Source organism: Lagopus muta, chromosome 2 (assembly GCF_023343835.1).
Source record: "Lagopus muta isolate bLagMut1 chromosome 2, bLagMut1 primary, whole genome shotgun sequence".
Lineage (NCBI taxonomy): Eukaryota > Metazoa > Chordata > Aves > Galliformes > Phasianidae > Lagopus > Lagopus muta.
This window is the reverse complement of record NC_064434.1, coordinates 96,259,601-96,278,644: the sequence shown is the minus strand read 5'-3', so window position 1 is coordinate 96,278,644 and position 19,044 is coordinate 96,259,601. Positions and strand designations below refer to the sequence as shown.

The 19,044-nt window shown below is 36.3% G+C and overlaps 1 protein-coding gene across 7 annotated transcripts in view; it reads right to left on the bottom strand.

Moving 5' to 3' along the window:
• Positions 1-19,044, bottom strand: part of PLCB4 (phospholipase C beta 4) — a 241,677-nt gene that overhangs the window by 50,929 nt on the left and 171,704 nt on the right. For 5 of the 7 annotated variants that reach the window (XM_048938282.1, XM_048938281.1, XM_048938284.1 and 2 more), the window contains 13 exons: positions 18,497-18,578; positions 17,275-17,375; positions 16,589-16,646; positions 12,316-12,424; positions 10,297-10,507; positions 9,624-9,717; positions 8,941-9,020; positions 8,387-8,471; positions 5,869-5,959; positions 4,853-4,948; positions 3,289-3,389; positions 2,429-2,440; positions 1,591-1,626 (listed from right to left, as the gene is read on the bottom strand). In XM_048938282.1, the coding sequence (XP_048794239.1) occupies positions 1,591-1,626; positions 2,429-2,440; positions 3,289-3,389; positions 4,853-4,948; positions 5,869-5,959; positions 8,387-8,471; positions 8,941-9,020; positions 9,624-9,717; positions 10,297-10,507; positions 12,316-12,424; positions 16,589-16,646; positions 17,275-17,375; positions 18,497-18,578 (1,156 nt within the window). The remainder of the gene's footprint in view (positions 1-1,590; positions 1,627-2,428; positions 2,441-3,288; positions 3,390-4,852; positions 4,949-5,868; positions 5,960-8,386; positions 8,472-8,940; positions 9,021-9,623; positions 9,718-10,296; positions 10,508-12,315; positions 12,425-16,588; positions 16,647-17,274; positions 17,376-18,496; positions 18,579-19,044) is intronic. The other 2 variants (XM_048938279.1, XM_048938280.1) reach the window with 2 other exon arrangements.

Here is a 19,044-nt window from a genome sequence, read left to right as displayed (position 1 = left end):
AGCAATAGAAAGTGCTTTCTTGAGACAGTAAGTATATGCAACAGTATTAAAGTGTGAACAAAGAGACAGTTCCTAGTGCCTACATTATTGCAACTCATGTAGCCAGGAAATAGGAGACTAGAAGAAAGGTGAATCAACTTCCCAGTGTTAAGGACACGTAGCTGAACCTTTCAGATAGCATTGACTTGTTACGATTGCATGGTATAGCCAGACTACAAGAATGAGTACAAATGCATGTGGTTTTAGTCACATTGTAGACTGAATTAACTGAATAAAACTTACAATGGCCCATGAAATAAAAATGATACCATATCTCAAAGCTACTCACAAGGACTCAATTCAATTGCATTACAGGAATCCAAAAACCGAGGATTCACAGGCATCTTCCCTAAATACACCTAATTATACAAGTCTTCATTAGTAGAATACAGACTTTTTGTTAGGGGGTCAACACTTGGTAATAAAGTTTAGATCAGAGTAAGGCCAAATTTCTTCAAAGGAACTAATTGTTTTCAGTGTTGTCATTTTTGGAATGCCAAAATTTATTTAGGAAGAACTGACCACCCACCTTATAATAAAACAGACTCCTTCCATGTGCTCCTGCTAATTATTGCTAATCATATTTTACTATCTTGATCCAAAAAAATCTAAGTAGTGAATGCCAGTTGCAAAGAAGTCAAAGGAGATTATGTAAGACTTATTGTCAGACGACAGTATCCTATAGTCTACAGTTGTATGATTAAATTAACAGCACACTAGCTGCATGACAGTGTTCTAAGACAATCTACTAGTCATTAATTGTATCTTAGTATCTATAGACTCATAATTTTTTAGAGTAAATGAACTACGCTCTTTTCTTCTTTTTTTTTCCCTCGTTGAAGATTCTGAACTTAAAAACTATGAATTAGGGAGGGGTAGAGTGGGATCTTTCTTAAAGCCTGCAGAGACAAAAGAAAGCATACAATCTTTTTAGGGAATTAAGAAAAAAAAAAAAGGGAAGAATCGATCTCTCTGGGTTAGTTTTACCTCCCCATCCATCAAGAAAAGAATCAGAAGCTACTTAGAAAATAAAACAGTGAAATAAAGTGTGGTTAGGAACAGGAGCAATGTTAGTGAGAGAAGAGGACAGAGAAGAGTGGAAGGAGGTGGGACAGTCTTACAGAAGGGATTCTTGGGAGAAGATAAATGCAGAAGCCCCAAAGGAAAGCAAAGGGAGAAAAAGCAAGTGGAAAACAAAGTGTAGTCAGGGTAAGGAAAGAGGTTAAAAAATAAAGAAAGGAAAAAAAAGCGGGGATGATGAATCTCAACATCATTCAAAAAACTGCTGTTTCCCAGCACGTGACATTTCAGACCAAGATCGGACACTTCTAGGCAGGCACAAGTCACACACTGCTGTCTGTCCCCACCTTTTCTGATCGCCCTAATACAGCAAAAGAGGAGGAAAGGAAGCAGAGTCACTTTCAGAAATGTTCTGTAGAAGTAGTTAAACTGTGTATAAAATTGCTAAACCAGTAAGAATGCAAGGTAAGTAATAAGGTGTTTTTTATATGTTAAGAAATAAAACAAACTACATAACATCCTACGTGTCACCTTTTTATTGTTTTCTTGCTCAGAATCTTCAACAGCCTAAGGGGAAAAAAATATATATGCATTACCCAAAGAAAATGCAATAGGAAATACAATAAGGTTAAAAAAAAAAACAACTCCAAAAGTTAATTTGCTTAGCAAAAAGTAAACCCTGAGTCACACAGCAAAGTGGAAAATCTGTCCCATATACTTGCAAAAATTCAAAGCGTATTTCAAATCTGGGTAAACAATCCATACAATTCAGCAACTAGCTAGCAGTGGAAATAAAAGAGAGGATGCCATACAGTTAAGCCCAACTAGTCCTTATAATTAGATCTTGGGGCAGGAAGTTTCAAAGATGAAAAGAATGAGACACTCAGTGAACACAAACAAATCATTTGTATATGCAGGCTGGTCAGAGTCTGAAAACTTAAGACTGCCATAAACTGTGCTTTCAATGTCCACAGATGGAAAAGGCCTATCTCAAGATGTTATTTGCAATGGACAAGTGAGCCTCTCTGTTTGTCTGTCTTCAATCGTGAATTATCACTACTGAGAATCTTAGACAGACAAATGTAGACTTGGCACTGAGTGTACATTCCTATAGAGTAAGGAAAGCATTAAGCGAAGAAGAGAAGAAGTTACCAAAGGGTAAATACTAAGAATGAGTGAATAATTTGGAATTTAAAAAATTGCTCAGGTACTACAGCAAGTCAGTTAAAGCACTGTTCAGTGGGAGGAGCCATAAAAATCCTGAAGAAGCAAAGATGCACACTTGAAGAAAAATCCAGAAGGCAGATCTGATGTGCTGAAGAAGGATGCACTGCTAAGGGCAATCAGTACTATGAAAGATTTTCCATACCTCTACTTCTATCTGGAGTAAGATCCAAAGGTAAGACAGGCGGGCAAAAAAAAAAAAAAAAAAAAAAAAAAAAAGGCTTAAATACTTAAATACTTGTGTAGCAGAAGAATATGATCTAATAAGGTACATTAATATTTAATTTTTGCTTTGTTTTTTTTCCCTGTAATAAGAAGCAATAACACCTTCAGTGCCAGCGCAGTTTTGAATTCCAGTGTTCAGTATCTCATTACTGCCAAGTAAAATTCTGTTACTAAACACTAAACTGCACTAAACCAGGTATCATTAGAATAAAAATTACTTTTACCCTGTAAGCCATCTGGCTTGCTGTTATAGCCACACCACCATACCACCCCCTTGGACAGTAGCCTTCCTATTTTGCCTTTATTTCTGCAGATGGAAGGAGAAGCTATCCTAAGAGTTAACAATGAAGAATAAGCCAGGGAATCCCTGAAAATGGAAAACAATTTGTAGTCTTGCAAGAATGTATTACCAAGTAAGGAAGCTGATATTCACTTCATAGTAGGTTTCTGACACCAAGATACAAAGTAAAATATCAGAAGCAGAAGGAAGAAACTGCTTGTTGCCCTCAATTAGTATTTTTGGTCAAATTCTTCACTTCTTGTACATAGTTCTCCTACATACTGATTCTTCAGTTTCCTTAATGAGTATTCTATCTAAACATGCAGTTTTGATTTTGATTTACAAAATTTTTTCTTCTCATGAACCTAAGCATTAGGAATCTCGTGCAGATCTTGTGTTGGACTTCTCTGACAATATGAACTGTGATGTTTCCACAAAACAGAATGTGTTTTACATCCATGGAAAGCTTCCAAAGAAATATAAGTAAGAAGCAATCCTACCTTTTTGACGCTGATGGCAACAGCTTCTTTTTGACTGTAATCATCTACAGTAAGGTCACTCCCAAATTTATATTCTGGATGAGCTTCTTCTTCCTGGTCAGCTGTACAAAAAAGAAAGAAGAATCAGTGCAAGAAACACAGCAAATGCTGCTTTTGTGTGAAACATGAAACAAACAACAGTTGAATATACAAGTTTGGTTATGGCAAATTTCCATACAAAAAACCCAAGGTATTTGATTTCTCAAAATGTAGTAGTAATAAATTACAGCTGACCTGAGATTCTTATGTCTTTGACACAATTAGTAAGGGAGATTTTATTTAGTGTATTTTTGAAGCACTCAATTGATCAATAGATCAAACAGTATTTAAAAAACAACAACAACAACAACAACAAAATGATCACCAACAATGTAGGGTTTGGGAAATAATAAGAAATGAAGGCAGGATTCTTGAGATAAGTATATAAAAGGTTATTTACATCCAGACTCCTCATGTACATAGACAGTCTCTCCTTATGTGCTCCCGTTATTGGGGATCCTTCCCATTTGCTTTTAGGGTAATCTTCTGTAAGAATCTGGTGTTCTCAAAGCAGCTAAAAAGGTCTCTTAAAAACCCATAATCAGTAACCACACCATGTAGTTGGACTTAAATAATAATTCTATAAGTACTTATTCAAACACCTTGGTAGTCTAGAACACAATACTATTAGAAACAAATATTTCAGTGGAAATCAGCCTGCCAAGCAACAAAATCTCTTCCATACTGCTACATCATCTGAAGACATTAAGAGACCTTTTAAAAAAACCATCATACTTCAATCTTTTTAGAACTTCAGCAACAGATGCCATATTTGGATCACAAAGAATATCTACCACTGTGACCTCGACTGACAGCAACAGCAGTGGCTTTCTGATAGGAAAGTATGATGAGATAGGCTAAAGCTGGGACATTCAGTGTCTGATGGTCATAGGCCAGAACACTGGTACAGACACATACAGGCAGTGCCTGAGCTACCTCTTTTGAACATGGACATAGGTGAGGTGAGTCATATCCTAGAAATGTCTTTTTTTCTCTATTGACCATAAACATATTCCACATCATAGGCTCAAATCTTGATGCTAACACTCAAGGTATCTGAATTTTGGCAAGAAAAATACTATTCTTGATTTCATCCTTATCAGTTAAAATGCAATAATCTTAACACATTGACATAATCATTAAAATAGAGACAGCATCTGTTTTTAAAGCAAAGGCCGCAGATTCCCAACTCCCCTCCTAATCTCCAGCACATATATACACAGTGAAAACTGACTTGGTTGCTGCTACAGTATGACTTCTGAACAATAAGTGGAACTTAAAAATCATTATGAAGTACTAACTGAGGTCATGTTTCTACCACAACCTGCCACAGGTGTGGTACCTATCTGAGATAAGATGCTGAAGCCAGAAGTCTATAAAAATCGCTATGCATTGAGCTCAGTTATTGCCACTGCCACAACCATGATTGTGTGGGTATGTTTTACAATAGGCAATGTCTGAGAGTCCTTTTCTAGGAAATCCTCACCACTTTCTATTTCTTCTTCATTATCATCCTCTAAGATATTCACAGGAGCAGCAGTTTCACCAGCCTCCATCATCTTTTTTAGAGCATCGAGCTGTTCTGTTCATAAGAAAATTAAAAAAAAATTAGTCATGCTATCAACAGTTTGTAGCACAATGAAATACATCAGAACATTAATAAATGATTCTCTGATCCTGAGAGGTATCTTTATGTAATGAGATTTTTAAGATCAAGTTTTCAGTTAGCAATAAACATTATGGAATATAAGCATTATTAGATTGTTAGATTTGGAAAGTGGTCAGTAAGAGCTGTATCCAAAGCTCACTGATGTTACAGAAAATATTTCCACAGATTTCAAAGGCTTTTGAAACAAGTGTATCACTTTCTTAAAGAATAAGCAGAGAGCTGCCTCTTTGGTGGTTGATCTATGTAAATGGAGGTAATGCACTTGAATTTTCAGCTGTGTTTCAGGTAGACAGAATGTGCATTTCAGCTAGACAGAATGAACACAATCATGTATCATTGAAGTTAGAGGAAGGTCTCCATGCTTATCTTTTACTGGGGAAGGACCAGGGTTTGTCACTTTAGCCATACTAAAAACTAATATAGTAGCATTATTATTAGTGAAAGAAGATAAGCATCAGAACTGGTAATAATAACTAGAAGTTAATTTTCTAATTCCATTTCATTTTTTGCTTAGCCTGGAAAAGCATGGCAACGTAAACATACTAGTGTAGGCAGAATTTACAAGAGATTCTATCTCTGTTATATTTCAGCTTGAACAGCAATCTGATAAAGTCCAGAGTTACATTTCTAAGTCTATCTATGCTCATGCTACATGCAGATAGCAAGGTCTAGAATCCAGCAAGACATAGGAAATATAAGGGAAAACAGAATGTCATTTACACACAATTAATATTTTTAACAGCAGTGCATAAGCAATTTGACAACCTTAGTAATAAAGTCAATTCAAATCAACCTGGACTTTGTTTAACTTAATATTTGACAAGATTACTTACTTTTTTCTACTTCAGGTTTTAACCTCTTATTCTTTATGAGAATCTTTCTTTTGAGATCATTGGGAGAAGGTAATGCTTTACCTGGATCAAGCTGTAAAACAGTTTATAGAAAACACTTTAATAACAACTATTTCACCTCTTTATAACCCCATTCGAATTTTGACTTTAGGACAACCATTTTAAGGGGCAGTGAAAAAGCAGAGCCACCTCAGCCACAACCATGGAAGTCAGTCTCCAGTGACACTGCTTCCTCTGTTACTTCCCTATCCCAAGGGAAAGCTATGCTCATCTTAGCAGCCCTACTCTCCTATCCTCTCCTGCCTAGCAGTAGGCATGGATGTGACTTGCAACACTCAATCTGAGGAATTCCTAGTTTCACTCTCTCCCCATGGCTCATTTGCAATTCAAGTTATAGTGTAGTCTTTGTAATTTGATCTCCACATAACTCACCTTATATCATCCCTTCAAGCTGTAATAATTCAAGTGAGGCTGTCCACAACACATACATATAGAATAAAAAAGGGCTGGCACCAGTGAATGAAAAAATCTGGTCAGTCCTTACCCAAGTGGCAAGAACTATTTTTGCCAGTAGGAATACAGGTTCACATCTTCAGTATTTGTAAAAGTTCAATGGCAATCTTGACTTACATAGGAAGTACTCGTTAAGGTTTTAGTCCAATCTGAGCAAGGAGAATACTCATAATATAGAAAAAAGTAAGAAATAAAAATAAAAAATCCTCTGATTTAAGTCCTGTCACATCACTGCAGCAAAGAAACAGAAATTTGGATATAAGTAAGACACTTTCCACCTTAGACACATAAAGGATATTGCATGGGAAGTCATTGCTGAAGACTATGGCTCCCAGTAAGCCATAAATGATAGGGGTCAGAAAGCATTGCCAAGACTAGTAAAAATTCTTAGAAGAAATATTCTGATATTCTGATCCTTAAATCCAACCCTGAGCTACAAAGAACAAAAAAATAAAGCACCACAACTTAAAACTCAATAAAAGAGGCAGAGGTGACAAATAACAATGAAGGAAAAATCCTAGCCCATCCCATTCTGAAAAGAATGGGTGTAAACCTCCTTTGTGGGAGAGTAATAATACCTATAACTACCAAGCTACCTCAGTCGAGGGAGTTTTGGCACGTTGAAGACAAATCAAAACTGTTTCTGAGAGTGCTTGGTTGTAATTCCACTAGATGTCAGTACCACAGAGCTCATTTATCCCCATCCCCACACACAGGGCATACCTGGATGCCCATTTGGATGATAATCGCTTTTACTTAAAAACAAATTTGCTGCAGCCATTGCCATTTCTCTCTTGATTCTTTCCACCTCACTCTGTATAAGTACCAGAAAACAAGCATTCACAAACAACTCAAGCAGCCATCTCTGTAACATTTGCTTTGTGAGCAGCTGAGGACTCAGTTCATCCACAATGAGAAATAAACACAAAATGCAGAAGGCTCAGTAGTGCTAAGGAATACAGACAGCAGAGACTAAATACTGGACTCTGTGGCAGTAGCATGGCAGCCTCTGGCCTGCACTGTTTCAGATTTGCCTGAAAGCTGCTGGAAGCTGTCATTTGTGCCAAGGTGCCATATACATTAGCAGGCAACAGGACAAGTTTAGTTCTCTGGGAGACACCTTTCATAGCAATAGCCTGATATTCATCAAGCTGGTGACTTGCTGTTCCTGCAATGTGCAAGGAAAACCAAGAAAAAACATTTAGACGATAACAGAAAAAGGACCCTGGAAAGGGCTCATATGGACAGGAGCTGGCTGACAGATGAAGCAGAATCCTCTTTGCCATGGTCTCCCACACCACTGAAGAGCACTTGCAGGTTCTGGGTGACTTCTGGCAAGCAGCAAGCATGTCGCTTAGGAGAGTAGGAAAGGACTGGAGGAGTGGATAACAAGTTATTAAAGTCTCCAACATTGTGTTTGTGGAGGAGTGAGTGTTATTAACTCCTGCCGCAGAGGGAAGTGAAGTGCGTGCAGATTACAGTGCACTCAATAGTCCAAATGAGACTGCAGGGAACTCTCTGTGCTTAATTTAATTCTTAATGCACTAGTGGGGGCTACCCCACTAGACTGTCAGGCCTGATCTAGAGCATGAAGCATGCAAAGTACAGCTAAAAAAAAAGCTTTCCTCAACTGAGAATGTGCAATTTAGAATTAACTGTTTTTCAACAATGACTAGTAAATTCCACAGTTATGTATGACCTGGAAATATAACATAAATGGTGTATTTTATATAGGAGCTGCCATTACATCACACATCAAGGGGATGGATTTCCCCAGGCTGCTTGCCAGAGCCCTGCACAGAAGAGACTGAATAAACCAGATGTTTGTACTAACCAGCGTATACATACAAATACACCAGTTATTTTTGAAAGCACAGGACTGGCAGTCATCAGCAATTCCACTATAGGTGTTATGATACAATTTTTTTCATCTCTGTAAAATATTGCTGATTTTAAAAAATAGAAACATTATCACAAGATAACTTACTGGATGTGTTTCTAGAGGCTGCTTCAACAGGAGATCTCCAAAAAGATCTTCACAGTATTTTGACATCTTGTACTGCTGATATTTGCTGGAAAAGATTACAATGGTTCATTTTTACATATTAAAAAATCTAAATCACTATTATACAGCAAAACAGAAAAACACAAATGAAAGTAGTCATCTGAAATTATATAGAACCCAATTTTTCTCAATTGAGGAATGTTACGTTATTGTAATTAAAGTGTCAATAAAAGTCTATTATCTGACAGACAAGAATATAATAATACCAAGAAAGTAGATTAACTGAATTCCACACGGCTAATGGAACATACAAATATCTTTCACAGCTTGAGCACAGATACAGATATTGCCGTTACTAAGCTAGTTAAAGATTGACTACTACATTAAAGAACAGTCTATTCCAGCTGACAGCCAGTATATCTGCATAGCTCTATACAGTTTTCAAGTTCATTCAAATCTTAGTATTTTTCAGTTTGTATCATCATTCTCATCCACTGCACTATTAAAAAACAAAAATAAAAAGAGGCACTATATACCTGCAATGATTTTCAAATGAAAGAATGACGGGATACTCTGATGTAACAAAAGCTGTTTCCTTAATGGCTTGAATTACATCCTTCAAAATGCAATAATAGGATTCAAAATTAGAATAAATCAAATTACAATCAATGAAAGATTTTTTTGTCTTCCTCCCCATCCTGGGAAACACAGAGCTGAGTTTCAAATGTGCCTACTGAAATCAGAACTAGAAAAAACTGTACGTTCCTTCTTTTCTTTCCTCCCTCCCCCACCCTCAATTCTGCACTCAGCACCCAGAAGTGCCTGCAGTTTCACCTACAACCCATCAATGCAACCTTTGATCTGCCACCTCGTCCTGACAGGAAGAACTTCCAGTCCCAGAACAGGTTCTGCATCTTCAGGCTGTTTCTGCAGCCAAAGAACTTCTCAGACAATAGAGAAGATATTTTCTCTGCTGAGCAAGGAGCCACAAGTTGTAATAATAAGGGGCAAAAAAAGTTAGCAGCAGTAACCCAGGGACATAGAAAGCAAGTCAGAAATGAGCCTTAAGGTCTGAGGAAAAGAAATAATGCCCATATAATTTGTCAGACTGTCACAAGGGAGCAATTGCAAATGCTCAGAAGGGGAGGGTACCCTGCATTGATTCTCATCCAGGAGTCCTACTGGGGTTTACTGCCAGGTGGAGAGATTGGGTATTTACCTTGAAAAGAATATCTGTGCACATTGCTTTTCCGTGTGTTATTATTGGTTCTTGGTCTTCACCTTTTCCATCCCAACAGTCCAGCTCAACACACCTAAAAGCACAAGAAAAATATCACCTTTCTTAGTGTTTCAATACAGGTGAGCTACTCAAGAAACATTCTGAGCAGTGAATTCTGAGTACTCTGCAGTTTGAGGCACTATACAATCCCTTTTAAGCTGCACATGTGTAATTTCTGACTGCTTTTATAACATTGGGGGTACTACCTTAAATATAGTATGCATAGGGTAACATTTGAACAATAATTATTTTTTAGTATTGTAGCACTTGCCTAATCTATTCTCTTACTCAGTTAACTGTGACACATACCAGTATGTCAAGATATCAAGCATGAAATCATAAGCTGATTCTCATTTACTCATAAAGTTCTTCATTACAAAATAAGAAGGCCTCAAAAATCCATTTTTGTTTTGATATGAAACTTATCTTTCTCACAGCCTGTCTCCTGATTTCTCTGTTCCACTGTCTTCCAATGTTTTTTGTGATGAAGTCTTAATAAAGTCTCATTTACCACATTTTCTCATTCACTTCTACAATAAATCATCACCAAAATATATGGTGTATGTTCAAAGTATTATTCACAAATAACAAGAACTTATCTACTGCTTCCAACCTGCATCCAGCCAAAAGCACTTGTCTGTACATCTCCACCGAAGACTTGCCACCAAACTGCCTGCCTGTTAAATATGTGTTGTGTGAGGAACTGATAAAATAGTGAGCCAAAGGATGGTCCATTTCTTGATATAATTCCAAACGGTCTAGGAAAACTGGGGCATTTTCATCTGACATCAAGTATCTGCAAAATCCATCACTTGATATGAGACCTAGAAGGAAGAATAAATCATAGTGAATTACTGCTAGAAATCTATAGTGAGAAGGATACTAACTACTTTTCAGAACGTGAGCCCTAGCACAAATGTCTACACAGGTTTCTCCAAGCAAATAGCTCTCCCTTCTCAGTGCTCCAAACTGACCAGCAACACCCTCCCTAGTGCAAAATCTGCCACTACGTCTCCAGAAAATAAAATAGATGTGTAAAAAAACTGTATAGCTGGCATTTACCATTGTAGACCCAAGTCATCAATAGGACATGAATAAGGCAAATAAGTATTGACTTCTCTTCAGAACCCTTCCAGCAATTTTGGACTCTGGGACTTTGTGAACCAGAAATTGCAAGCTTACATTTAAGTATTCTATGGTACTTTTCCCTTCTAATATTTAGTCTTGCACTGAATGTGCTACATTGCTGTTGATAAGCTTTCAGCAAAACAAATGGAGATGTACCCTGACAACAACTGCGTGTGTTCATTTGCAAAATGTTAGTAAACTCCAGGATACTTTCATGTTTGCTGTTTGAAATACACGTTTATTCTTTTACAGTGAAGAGCAAACCATTTTCTACAATAAACATGGGACATACAGTGATTCAGAGAACAAAATTCATAATGTCCTTCCGTTATTTCTCTGTTGTTGAGTGCCTCATAAAGTACAAAAATAAATAAAGGGATAAACTGCAATGACAAACTTAATAATAATCAATCAACTGTCCTAGAAAATTATTTGGATATTTCCAACAATTCTACAATATCAGTTTTTATAGCAGCCAAGACACAGAGAAATCAGAAATGATCTGAGGTAGGGAAGAAGGGATTACTCACAAAGAGTCATTGCAAAGAGTTATCTGGCTCTAATTTGAAGACTGCAATCCCTAAAGTCATATATGAGCACTCAGCAATTGTTAAGGCACATTTCACAGCAGTCCTATGTTTAAGACAGCATTTCTCTTATGCAGAGAACTTTAGAATACTAGTAAACCTGCTTTTTAAATTCTGTTTCTAGTACTCTGAAACGAATCCTCTACTGGAGCTTAAATTTTCTGTGCTTTGTGTCAGCCAGCAGTGAACTCTCCTGGAATGTCTTATTCAAACCCTCTCAGCTAATTCTGATTTTTGGAAGAAAGGAAAAAGGGAGAAAATTGAATTTAATGTTTAGGAATGTTTTTTGTTGATCACTGAGAGCTTGAAAGCTGAAGCACAAAATGGTTCTCAAATTTTAGCAGCTACCTTAGTGGAAAAAGGGCTCAGCTGGGCAGGTATTCTAGACAAACAACTTAAAGTCTTCACAACTTAAAGAAGCTCAGTGTCCTATAATCAATAGACTGATCTTTGCATTTTTGCCACGCATTGACCAACTGGAAGAACTTCCTTTTCCAGTGTTCCTGAGCAGTCTCTGGTTACTAAACCACACGGCATTAACTTGTCCCTTCTGTTACCAAAAGGAAACCAAAGATGAGTCAGTTTCTTATTGCTACAGAGTAGAGCATGAATATTGGTTGAGTCAGTTGCTTCTTGCTACACAGTAGTGCATGAACGTTGTTTCTTAAACTAGGTGATCCGGAGCACAAGCAACCAAACAAAAGGTGTTGAGTTTAATTACTTTGCTCAACAGCAAGTTGTATTTATGACAAAAAGAAAGGAAAGTACACTGTGAGATATAAAGCCACTGCTGAAATAAATTCTTGCGTTCTTTAGATGCTAAGGAACAACTCGATTTAAAATGAAATCATCTCTTTGTCCTGATGACTGCACTGGGATAAAAGAACAGCAAATGTTGAATTTCCTCCCACATTTACCTTTACTCTTCAAGTCTTCATCTGGCTCATATGTCTCAATTATCTGCATTGCTCTTTTTGTGTCATAAAAGGGAAATAAAATTTCATTGAGCCGAGGATCTCGTTGATGCTAAGGTTAGAAAACAGTGGAATTCAGCAAAACAATACAGTGCATGCCTATCATCCAAGAGCATTTCATTACTGCAGATGAGAAAGAAAGAAGTGGACGTTTAAAAAAAAAAAAAAAGCCCTAGAACTTTCACCCTACCCACCAGCAACTTCAGCTTTAAACAGAACACAAACCTCAGCTGTTGTAAGAAACCTGTACAGTTTGACTACACAGAGGATTTCTTTCAAAATACTTCTAACGTATAACTGGTCTTACTGCTACTTGTTCATTAAAATAATGACTGCACATGGTATATGTCTCAATGAAATGTTGAAAATAAATAGCTAAACTTGTCTTCCTAAACTCTCTTCTTCCCTGTCCTTTTTGTATGTCATGTAAACTGACAGGCTTTACTGATGGTACAGTAAACATCTCCACAAAAATTCCTGTCTTCAGCAATATCTGTAACTCAAGTATAACGAATTTTAAGTCCGAATTTAGTGATATGCAACTACTGTTGATTCTTTGTGAATTGCAGAAACATTGTCATATTAAATACTCAAAAAAGAAGAAATACGAACAGTTTAAAAGATCTTTAAAGTATTTTCATTTCACAGAAATTTATGGTGTTAGGATTTCTTAATATATTTAGTATTAATCTGTTCTTGATGTAATTTTGCAGTGATTTCTAATACACTACGAATCCATCGAGTTTTTCAATTTTTACTTAATACTGTGCTATGCAACATTTGTTTTCCTCCATGCTGGATTAGAGCTGCACACTGTGTGCCTGATTCTTCATTAAAAGAAAATTAAAAATATAAAGAACTGAATGGAGTAGTGGCATATAAGCAGATGCAATAAAACAAAGAAATAAACAAGACTGTGGAAACATTTTTTTTTACCCCCGTAGATGCACAGTTTTCAAGCTGCAGTTTAAGCAGAATTCAGAACTGTAACAGGCCACCCCCATACTGGTGATAAACAATTTGGAGTGGACAGGCTTGGAACAGCACTATCAGCATTTGCTGTAATTCCTCATGTGTAAATTTTTGACATTTTTTCAGGAAAAAAAAAGCAATTTCCAATCAAAAAGAAGCACTTTACCTCTTTTCTTACATTCAATACATTAATGAATGTGCTTTACTGATTCCAAGAAATTACAACTAATGCCAATTTAATCATGCAGATAAGGAGGGATCTTTCAAATAATGCTACTGACAGTATGTAGCATCTAAATTACAGCATTTTCATTCACTACAGATTGGCTGTCTGAATATCTAAGTAAAATTCAGATGAAATATGAAATGAGAGCAGCTGGATGCAGGACATAACTTGCTAAGCAACACACAACAGCAATACAATGGCATGCAACAGCACAATCTACTGTGACAAATAAGAAACCTTTTGTTATTATTGACAATTCTCTACTTCAAAAAATGTTAAGAAATAGGAGGGAAGATTCTTACTCAAGAAGAGCGCTCTTTCCATTCTCTTTCTATAATTAATCATAAGCAAACAGAATAAAATGAATGGCATAAGGCAAGAACGTTCCTCTTGAGAAGGAGTCCCCAGAATTATCAAAAGAAGCTAAGAGCAAAATATTCTTGTTGCAATGATCACTGCTCATTATGTATTTTTTTCCTACTTATTAAAAGGATGTTTTTATTTTTACTTAGTTTAAAAAAGAAAACAAATTTTACAAATTTTTTGATGAAGTGTTATTTTTAAAAAAGCTAGAATGTTTACTAGTGCCTCCTGGGAAATCTTCTGCACCACTAAGTTTGTTGGCAAGAATAGCTGTAACATAAAAGCTGACCAAAACTAAAAGCATGATCATTCATTTAAAAAGTCAACATGTGCCAAGACTGGTTGTGTATGTCCAGCAAAGATGCTTTTGCTTGTTCTAGTTTACAATATGAAACAGGACGCCTTTTACACTAGACATTCTTAACCATATGAAAATGAACATTCTAAAAATATGCAGAGAAAGAATTCCTGCATAGTTCTGGAAAGAGAGAAAGATTATTTATCTTCTCCAACCTGGTCTCCAGTCTCCTATTTGAGAGGATAGAAACTGAGATGCAAAGCAGCTCTTATGCCAAAATCAACTTTACAAATTTGTTGAATTTCTTCTGTGCAGTGGGCTAAGAACGACATCCTTTAGTGGAAATGAAAAAAACAAAAAAGAGAGATAGAGCAAGCAAGTGAATGGAAAAGAGGAAAAGAAACTGAGAAGGAGGGAGGTGGGAATAGAGGGAGAAAGTGGGAAACAGAAGGAGCAGTGAGAAAGAAAGGGAAAAAAAAGGATTTCCTCATACCTCCTTCCCAAGAGAAAAGATGAATCCTGGTCAGACTACTGAATTTCCATTTTGACAGTTAATTGGCCTATAATTTATTGCTGCAAATGAACGGCAGGAGCAAATCTCAACAGTAGTGATTTCCGTTACTTTTCTACAATGTTTTCAAACTTTAAAAAACACCTATGCAAAGTACTCGGTGCCTGACAATAATTAGATTTATTAAAACTTCTCAGGAATTTTAACACCAATATACAATTAAATAAGCTGTCAGCCAGCAGCACTTAAAAGTCAAACAGAGAAAATGGTTCATCTGGAAGAACTCCAGGAAGGATGTTCACTCTTCACTGTTACGCCAGTAACATATTCTTGTGCTCCTTTAAAGAGCCCTAATGCTTACAGCTTCTGTGGCCTGCACAGGAGGTAACTGAATTCAAATTAATTTAGGTTAAAGATTCTCATGAATAATTACTCTGCCAAACAAACCCTTCCCCTACATTATCACAATACATTTTTTTGTATTTTCCAGCTTTAAACATCACTATGAACTGCAATCCTGGCCTGTTGTGAAGGGGACAGAAAGGATCACTTGCAGTGTGAGATCCTGATATTTTAGTGTCTTTTAATTCATGACCTAAATCTTAAATTCCAAATACATTCAGACACCAGAATACCTACAACACAGAGCCAAAGGCATTGGTTTCAAATGGTCAGAGGCAAGTGCCTCTATAAAACCGTTTGACTATTTTTTTCTGAACTCTAGTAACCAACTAAAGGGCAACACTGTCATTAGTTATGAAATGCTTACCTCACAATCTCACTGTTCTGTTTTGTTTTTCTGAGTATATTTTACATGTAATTCGGTTGGAATCAGGCATGAGTTCCCAGATGAATAAAAAAACTGTATTCTGAATTTGATATATGGAGAAATTATTGCTTGAGTTTTCATACAGAAATATCAGAAATATATTTCTGATATATATATATTTACACACACATAGATTGATAAATAAATAGTAAAATAATTTTAGATTGAGAGATTTTTTGTGAGGCTCCAAAAAGATCATTCAGAGAAGTAAAGCAGCTATCCATGTTCCAGATGACAAGAATCTACTGGTACCAACACAGGTAGAATGCATTTCTTTTCTATGCACATGTTCTTGTCAAATCTACAATAGTGGACTTAGTTTTGCAATTCTGATTTAGTCAGTGTTAAATAACTTACTGTTAAATAACTTACTGTGCTTTAGGAATAGGAAAAACAAAGCAAAAAAGAAACAAAAAACCCCAACCTTCACATTGTTTATTCAACTACTTTGCATACAAAATATTTTTAAGAAATAATACTCTTGCCATCAACTGTAATCTGGAAATACATAAATAAAAATATTTTCTTTTATGCTGCACATTTACTGTTTAAAAAATCACATAGAAACCCTTAAAATATCCTCTCAGCTCTTAGATTTGTAAGAGATAGATATACTACTGTATTGAATCAAACCAAAGTTTGTAGAAGCCTACTTTATTTTTTCTATTGTTAGAGGGATTTGTCCTTAAGATAAAAATAATCTCTTGTATTAAAATACTGAAATGCATTTATAATAAAAATGCATTGAATCTAACATTATAAAACGTACAAAACATACATAATACAACATAACACAACAGCAAGTAATCAGCAGATGCATCCTGCAAAGCCAACATGTAGAAAGCACAAGAACATGTAAGGTTGGAGCTGATTTTTGCACCTGGATGTTACCACAATGGAAAGATCAGCAGAACAAAAGCATAGCAAATAATGGCATGATGCATGCAATGAAAAGACTGGAAGAAGCAAGCCACTGCAGACAGACTTGTATGGTAGTTAATGTATGAAAAAGCTTACTTCATTTAGAAAGCTCACTAATTGGTCTACCGTTAAATAATCAGTTTTGTCTCCATTGCTGAAAAGAAATTTATTAGAGAATGTAAGTTTTCATATATGATGCTACAGTAGGTATGATTTGCATGCTGACATTGTCAATACTTTTAAAACCTTCAACTTTTCTACGTGAAGTAGCTCTATAATCTCAAAACAAACAGTCACAGAAAACATACTGTCTTTGCTCAGCACAGTGTATCTCTCAAACTTACTATAACTTAACAGATGTTACTTCATAAAACAACAAGTAAGCCCTCCAACTGAGAATAAATTGAAGGAAGAAGCTTTTGAAACTTCACATTTCTTACTTGATTTAGTTAGTTCACATACTATATTAATCACCTAAAGGAGCAAGTTAAAATTACAGTAGTTAATAAAGCCAATGCAGGGGGGGGGGGATATAGGGGTGGGAGGAACACAAGTTCCAGGCACTTTCTGTAACTTATGTAAAAGTGGCTCTAAATACAGAGTGAACTTTTACATTAACAATCTGAGAGAGAAGGAAGGGAAAGACTGAAGTTTGTCTTAAAATACTGCTGATGCTACTAGGATTAAAGGTTAGATAATTACTGTGTTCTGTTATGATTAGATATGGACTAAAATTGCTGTAAAATCAGTTTAAAGCAAGATTATATTCAATTTGAACTTACATCTTCTTAAAGAGGTCCTCTATGTCAGTTCTGGGACATATCTTTTGGGTGAGCTCATAAAATTTCTCGTAAGTAAATGCTGCGGGCTCAATTTCATCATTCTGCAACAAAAGGCAAAGTGCATTTACTCAGCAAAAGACAATATGCTCTTTTTCCTAGAGCATATCTTACATCTGAAAAAGCAACCAAGTACTGTTTTAGCTCCTTACCCATTATTCACTTTATTTAGTTTATTTTATCTTTTCTGCAAACAGTTCTAAATTCATCTTTATCAGAGATCTGTTTGACATTCTTATATTCTGATCTCATAGTCACATTAAATCTACATAAATAAAGACATGGAGCCCAGTACTTATTTTTCTAATGGAGCTTAAAAAAAAAAACCTGGAAATTCCACAATAGTGTTTTAACTACAAGATACTTACACTGAAGCCAAGGCATTTCAAGAAAAAGTTTCAGATATGGTTCATGGCTCTAAATAGCAAAGCAGCTCTTATAAAAGAGTGTTTGAAATTTCCATAGAAGGGAATGCTCAGCTTACACATTCAATATCATGCCCTTTCTTGACTGAACAAGATGAGCACTGCAGCAGTGAGGAAGAAGTTCATCCCTAGTGTCAGGCACTGTGTCCACTGGGAATCCACATTTTTCTACACTCCTCTCTCCAGCTAGAGACAGTGAGAGCTGCTAAGCCTGCAATGCTGCCTCTCACTAATCTTGGCAGGTGCAAAGCCAAGGATGATGGGCTGGAGTCTCCAAAATGAAAGAAAAGACCTCTGGCAGGAGTCAGGGTGAAAAAAACAGTCATAACTGCAGTCACTTGTCAGCTCTCTGGGGCTGCTGGCAGGACAGTGCTGGACAGCACTTCAGTGAAAGTGAGCAAAGGGAGCAAAGAACATGAGGAACCCAACTAACCAAACTGAGAGGGCAGCACGCAACAATATTCTGCATTCAAGTACTTTGTATAAATGCAGGGGGAGGCGGGGTGGACCAATTATTACAAAAAAGAAGAGAAGCCTTATTTGAGAGTAATTTCAAGGACTACTGTGTCATGAAGCACATTAAATACATCCTGGTTTTAGTAAGCAACCTGAAGTGATTAATTAAGTACTTGTGAACAACAGGTATGTTTTTACACCAAATGGCTTTGATCACAGCTATGAATTTGAATGATTCATCAAATTATTCATATACAAAGAAGTTATTCAAAACTGCTAAATACCTTTCCACTGGGAAGACCTAACTCCTTGAGTGCTTGAAAGATCACTTTTTCTGTTTTACCTGATGCAAAGGTTCTGGTAATGCTAAAACAAAAAAGATTGGGAAAAAAAAGTTAGTCACTTTTTAAACAATCAGTTCTCTTGCTTTTCAATGCCAGTGTTTTCCTCTGACTTCAGCTGATGAATGTTTTCATCTTCCAAGAAATAGAGAGGCTGAAAAAGTGGTTTAAGCTTCAAGGAGCAGCACTATCCTGCCTGCCATTCTTAGACAATCCACTAAAATGATGAACCACAAAAAGAACAAACAGCAATACAGAGCTTTGCAAAGCATAATTTTGAATCTTTTCAACTCCATGCACAGATAATTGCGTTTAAGAAGCAGCAGTTTCTTCAAGTGAGAAGACTCACGTCTCCAGGCATAACAGGTTGCTGCGACTTCCTTTCTAAGCATTAACCTATGCTTCCCATACAATTTGTGATGCAGGTCTGAACCATTTCCAATGGCATACTCCTTCTCTTTCCTTAACCAGCTGCAGTGTTCATTTCACTC